General features: G+C 36.5%; 1 protein-coding gene across 1 annotated transcript in view; it reads left to right on the forward strand.

Moving 5' to 3' along the window:
- The window catches only part of Neb (nebulin), a gene marked incomplete at its 5' end in the record, with an annotated part of 124,214 nt that overhangs the window by 3,636 nt on the left and 113,567 nt on the right, over positions 1-7,011 (forward strand). Inside the window, 2 exon segments of the mRNA XM_008825145.2 lie at positions 150-254; positions 6,196-6,303. Of these exon segments, the coding sequence (XP_008823367.1) occupies positions 150-254; positions 6,196-6,303 (213 nt within the window).

Here is a 7,011-nt window from a genome sequence, read left to right on the forward strand (position 1 = left end):
GGTGGGTATTGCACAACATGGTTGCACTTACATACATACAGGCAGTACATTCATGCACATAAAATAAAAAGAATAAATAAAATATTTAAAAATATATATGTGTGTATGTATATGTGTTTCTTATTCCTTAACTATTTTATCCTTTACAGCGCTTATATACAGAAGCCTGGGAGAAGGATAAGACTCAGGTCCATATTATGCCTGATACACCAGAAATTATGTTGGCCAGACAAAACAAAATAAACTATAGTGAGGTAAGACCATCATCTCTTTCATTTCCTTCATCTGGAGACATTGATTTTTACTGATGTAGTAATATCAGAATTATGAATCTAAGTCATTAGTAGACTGAGTAGCTTGGTTTTGTTTTTTATACTCACTATCTTACTTTAAATTTATATATCATTATATTAAAATAGGTAGATAGATAAACAGAAAAATGTCTCTCTATAAGGAAAGAAAAGTTTTACAGTCAACAAATAATTACTAAAATATAATTTTAAATAAAGATAATTATTGCTGGGGCTGGAAGATGGCTTAGTGGGTAAAGTACTTGCTGTGTAAGCATGATGACCTGAGTTTGGATCCTCAGAAACCAGGTAAAGCCAGATGTGGTAGTCCAACTCTATAATTCCAGCGCTCTTAAGGAAAGATGAAAGGTGGGAACAGGAGAATTCCTGAAAGTTCCCAAGCAGCTAGCCTGGTGTTAAACAGCGGTGAGTTAGAGATCTTATCTCAAACAAGGCAGAAGCTAAAGCCTGACACCCGAGGTTGTCCTCTGATCTTCACACGTGCACTATGGCACATGTGTACTGCACTTACATATGCAAACATGCACATGCACACACACACACACACACACATGCACACACACACACACAGATAATATCAAATTAGAACTTGTTTCAAACTTTATTCTGAAATACTTGTTTTCTTCAGTTACCTCATCCATAAAATGGGATTAAAAGTCTTCGCCTTGAAACTTTTTATGATGATGAAATGAGGTAAAATCTAAAGCATGGTGGGTAGTGTAGAAACTGGTATAAGATAGTTGATTAATAAACTTTAGTTCCTTCCTTTTACCCTAAAGTTACCATGAAAATTAGATGTGTTTAATATATTCAAAATAATGAAATTTGCTGACAAGAATCAAAATGAGAGTTTTAAAATTCACTCATTTCAAAATTGCCCAGGGACAATGAAATTCTTTTATGAACTGCTCCAGCTTTGTTCAACTTGTTAGGTAACTTAGAATCTAAGAGAAAAATGCAATTATCTTTACAATCCAAAATTTCTACTGTGTCAATAGTTTCTTACTCAATTGCTCTTGCCCAAGTGAAGGATTCATCTGGCTGATTCATGAATGCTAATTTCTTATGATTTTATGTATTATATTTTCATTTTTTAAAAAGGACACTTATCTTTGGTTTAATAACAGTGGAAAATTTAAGCATTCATTCTCAAGACTCGAAGTTTATTATTTTATCCATATTAAATGCATACTCATTGAAAAAATAAATAAAAATTTTAAAATACTCATAATAATGTAGTCTGAAAGATAAGGTACATTTATCTCACACAGCCAAGACAAATCAAGTGAAACAGATGTGATTTTCCTTCCTCCAGCATCACAGAACAGACCCTAGGACAGGACTCGTCAGGATACCCAACTGGCCTGGCTCAGTCACTGTAGAGTGGGCTTCTTGGTGGGACCAGCTTCTCCCTAGAGACTTCCTGGACCTCAGGCAGATGCCTCAGCTTCTGTCCCAGAGTGTACAGGAACTCTTACTCCTGTGTATCTGAGGAGAACTTAAGTAGATTTTCCTTTCAGATTTCTAAGAGACTGCTGGGTTGTTTTTTTTTTTTTCATTATTATTCTAAAATTTTCAACTGGATTTACTTTCTTCTTAAAAAATGTTTTTTATTTATTTGTTTTTATTTTACATGTATGAGTGTTTTGCCTGAATGTATGTAAGTGCACCATGTGCATGTAATGTCCGTGGAGGTCAGAAGAGGGTGTTGGATCCCCTGGAACTAGGGTTCTACAGATGGTTGTTAGTCTCCATGTGTGTACTGGGAACCGAACGTGGGTCATCTGTAAGAGTAGCTAGTACCACTGAGCCATCTCTCCAGCCCCTGGATTTACTTTCTTTAAAATTCTTTAAAATGGCAAGACTAGGGACTGGAGAGATGGCTCAGCAGTTAAGAACACTGGCTGTTCTAGTAGAAGACCCAGGTTTGAAGCCCAGCACCCACATGGCAGCTAACAACTGTCTGTAGCTCCAGCTCCAGGGATCCGACAGCCTCTTCTGACCTCCGTGGGCATTGCATGACAGGGGTGCACTTACCTACATGCAGGCAATACATGCATACACATAAAATAAAATAAATAAAATAAAATAAATACTTTTTTTAAAATGGCAAGACTAATTCCCTAACTCCCTGTTTTCCGAAGATGAGATTTCAGAATAACCGTCACAGAGGTACCTTCATCATCATGGCACCTTCATTCCATAGTTCACTCCATGAAAATAAATGAAACAAACACACCTTTTTTCCCCCTCTTTAATTCTCATGTACCTACCTATTCTAGTTCTCTTGCATAAGTTATCTACTAAAACAAGCTTTAAAATATAGCCTTGAAGATAATGAAAATGTTCTCTTCTTCAAATGCTGTGTCCCTTTCAAATGCTGGATAATTTAAAGAAATCTGACCTGAAGCAATGAGATGATTCCAGCACATTTTCCCATTTGTACTCTAAAGACATACCTTAGCATTTATTCTTGAATCAATGGAGTATTTGATTCTTTAGTTATAAACCAAACATGTAGGAGTTGAAAAGTTGTCTCAGTGGTTAAGAGCATGCACGGTTCTTATAGCGAACCCAAGTCCAGTTCCCAGCATCCAAGTAGGACTGCTTACAACTGCCTGCAGCTCCAGCTCCAGGGGAATCTGACACCTCTAGTTTCTGTGGATATCTGCATTCACGTGTACACACCCATGCACAGACAAGCACACAATTAAAAATAAATATTTTTTTAATTGAAGCATAGACTTTTTAAAGAAAAGCAAACTACATTTTACCTCAAAGACGTTAAATTTATTCTTATTCTTACTTTTGTTTTTCCTTGTAAAATCTCATCTTAAAAAGAATGTGAGAGGGGCTGGGCATGGTAGCCCATGCATTTAATTCCCACACTCCAGAGGCAGAGGCAAGCAGATCTGAGAGGCCAGCTTGGTCTACATAGCAAGTTCCAGGTCAACTGGAGTACAAGGACACCCTGTCTTAAAGACAAAAAAGGAAGGAAAAGAAGAAAAAAAAAAGAATATGGATGGAGAGCTAGAGAGATGGCTTAGCAGTTGAGAACACTGGGTACTCTTACAGAGGACCTGGGTTCTGTTCCCAGGATCCACATGCCTCTCTAACTCCAGTTTCAGGAAATCTTATGCCTTCTCTTAGCCTCCGAGGGCATTGCATGCACATGGTACACTTATGTACATGCCGGCAAAACACTTATACACATAAAATGAAAATCAGTAAATTTTCAGAAGACTATGAAGTGACAGCTGGCATGGTGGCACATACCTTTAATCCCAGCAGAGACTGAGACAGGTGGAGCCCTGTGAGTTCCAGGCCAGCCTGGTCTACATAGTGAGTTTCAGGCCAGTCAGGACTACATAGTGAGACCCTGTTTTTTAAAAAAGACTGGTGTGGTGGCACACATCTTTAATCCCAGTACTCAAGGGGCAGAGACAAGCAGATCTCTGTGAGACCAAGGCCAGTCTGGTCTACAAAGTGAGCTCCAGACCAGCTGGAGCTATATAGGGAGACCCTGTCTCAAAAAGAAAAAAAGGAAAAGAAAAAGAAAGAAAGAACTATAACTCACATAATAAACATATAATATCTAGGAGTCAGAAGTAATTTAAATATTAATGTATCTGTATCATTTAAAATACAGATGTAAACTAAGTACAGATGTTCTTAGTTCAATCTAATATGGTTAGACTGGATATTCAGTGTGGTATAATACTGAAAAAAATTAGCTTTAAATTATTTCTGCTATACTTTTAAAGAATTTTCTTTATATTTAAGATTTTTGTCTTTATGCAGCCTCAACAGTAAAATAGACACTGACCAATACCAGGCAGAAAGAAAGCTAAATTCCTAAATATTGCAGTACATTGTTTCTCCCTTAAAATTGTAAGTGATTTCCAAAACTTTTTGTAGAACTGTCCAGTGGTACTAATAAGACTATCTGCTTTAAATGACATAATACATCTAATAGAAGCAGAAAAAAATTGCAGTTTAGATAATGGAGTTGAACTGAGTCCCTGTCTCTGCAACATGTATAGAGATGAGCTGCCTTCACACCTCAGTATTACACAGGCTTTCTGTGGCGTATGGATGTTTTAAGCCAATCAGCTGACATAACTTGAACTTCCCTGCATACTCTACAGGAGAAGGCCCTGACCTTATAGGATGTTCTATGTCCTCTTCACAGTCACTCTTCTTTCACTTCTAAATAAGAAAGCTACAGTTCAAAGGCAAGAAGAGAGACTGTACCAAAAATGTGACTTGCGTTCCTTACTTGAATTCTGAAATATATATCAGAATATATATATATGATATTATTGAGACAACTGGTAAATTTTGAATAATTATTGTATATTAGATAACATCTTGTCAATAATAACATAAATTTGGAGCATTCAAAAAACACTGGGATTGCTTAAAACTTTATCCATAGGAAATATGTGGTAAAGAATCTAGGCATGAAGTTCATGATGTCTATAATTGATTCAACAATTGAAAAAGAGAAAAAGAAATATATACAGATACATTAATGAGAGAAAGAAAATGCAGAATGTGAATGAATTGGCTGGCTGGGTGGTCAGTGCACCACTCTTACAATCTTTCTATACGTATGAAAAAATTTCAGAATAAGGAAAACATTCATTCTAAAATATCAAAATATCCATTAAAATATTTGCCCAAGCATGATTATATAAGGATTTTAATTTTAAAAAGAAAAAAAAAAGCATACCTGCTCCAGTAGTCAGCACAATGTGTGCCTGAGACCATTAAAACTCTGCCAGACAGGCCCTTTAATTCAATAGTACCCATCAAAATCGTTTTCAATAAAGGCACAAGTTCCTGTAAGTAACATAAATCTCATTAAGAGATCTAATAATAAAAGCTAATTTATGGGGACTGGAGAGATGGCTCAGCGGATAAGAATACTGACTGTTCTTGCAGAAGACCTGGGTTCGAATTCCAGCACCTACATGGCAGCTAACAACTGTCTATAACTCCAGTTCCAGGGGATCCAATGGCCTCTTCTGTCCTCTGTGGGCATTGAACAACACAGGTGCACTTACCTACATGCAGGCAATACACACACATAAAATAAAAATAAATAAACCAAAACCAATTTTTTTTTAAAAAGCTAGACTACTAATACTTCTGACTACTAATATTATCAGTTTTTAAATTTTATATATTTTCAAAAGGATTCAGAATTGGCCAAAATTCTTTTGAACAACACCAACAACAACAAAAATCAAGGTTCACAAACAAAAACAAACAACAACAACAAAAATCTACTCTTCTACAACAGAAACCAAACTGTGGTGGTGTGGTGGTGTTTTCTCAATTCAAAGGGAAAAAAGTAGATTCATTTTGTGTTTTGACTGATAAGTCTTGGTCCCTGCTCTCTCCATGTCTGCTAACAATTTCTAGCAGTTGAGACCAATTTGTAGGCAGCACTTAAATGTTAGCAGCGACGTGGAGAAGCCTCAGTGCATCCTGAACTGTAGCACAGTTCTGACTATGGACATATGCTCACCGTCATTCTGTATTGCTACAAGATGATGCTGTGGTGACATTGTTCCTATTTCGAATTTAGAGCTAAATCATACTTCTCGGTTGTTTCATTTGAAACACATTTGAGAGCTGTTGATTTAGTGTCTAAAATCTATAAGAATTTAGTTATGATGTTAAAATCTGCTGAATGCAAAAATTTCCATCTAACTTAATATCTTGGAAAAATAGAAAGTTGTTTTTTTTTTTTTTCAAATCAAGGCTATATAGTTCTGTATCCAAGGGTTGTCTTCTTTCGACCAAAAAAAAAAAAAAAAAAAGCTTTTAGAATGAAAATGAGTTCTGTATTAAAAGCTGTTACTTCTTTCCCCAGAACTTCTATCGGCAAGCCATGGAAGAAGCCAAGAAGGAAGGCTACGACTTGAGGAGCGATGCCATTCCCATCGTGGCGGCCAAGGCCTCCCGGGACATCGCCAGTGATGTAAGAGCAGTTAGAACCCCAACACTATTACCAGCATCCAGCATAGTGAATCACATTTCTAGAATACAGTAGGAAGTCTCCTTGATCATTATCCAGCTTACCACCTGCTATCACACAGGCAAATAGAGACCTGAGACAGTGATTAATTTTCCCAAGAGCACAGGCCTCCCAAGAGTGTCAGTCTACAGAGAGCAGTTCCTTGGATGTCTCTTGTCTGTTTAATAAGTAGATACCTCACAGTCAGATGGACTGTGTTGAGCTCCTGAAACCTCCTGAGTTCTCCTTGGAACACTCTCTTAAGTGAGTTTGCCCACACGTGAAGGAGGGTATAGGATAACAAAAAGATTAAAAGTCCTCTCACTGCCAGGTTCACAGAACCATCATTTCTGTACTCTAAAAATGAAGATAAAGATTCCCGGACATCTTTAAAGTTATTCAAAAGTAGAGACACTGTCTATTTTCTTGCTTTTTAAAAAGTTTTTTAGTATGGTAAGAAAAGATAAAGTTTGCCATGTGGCCATTTTTTTTAAATTATTTAATAACCACATGATTAGAAGCATTTCATTACAGATTTCTGTACATGAAGATGAAGATTCCCGGACATCTTTAAAGTTATTCAAAAGTAGAGACACTGTCTATTTTCTTGCTTTTTAAAAAGTTTTTTAGTATGGTAAGAAAAGATAAAGTTTGCCATGTGGCCTGTGGCCA

This window comes from Nannospalax galili, unplaced genomic scaffold (genome assembly GCF_000622305.1).
Source record: "Nannospalax galili isolate Female #2095 unplaced genomic scaffold, S.galili_v1.0 scaffold87, whole genome shotgun sequence".
Lineage (NCBI taxonomy): Eukaryota > Metazoa > Chordata > Mammalia > Rodentia > Spalacidae > Nannospalax > Nannospalax galili.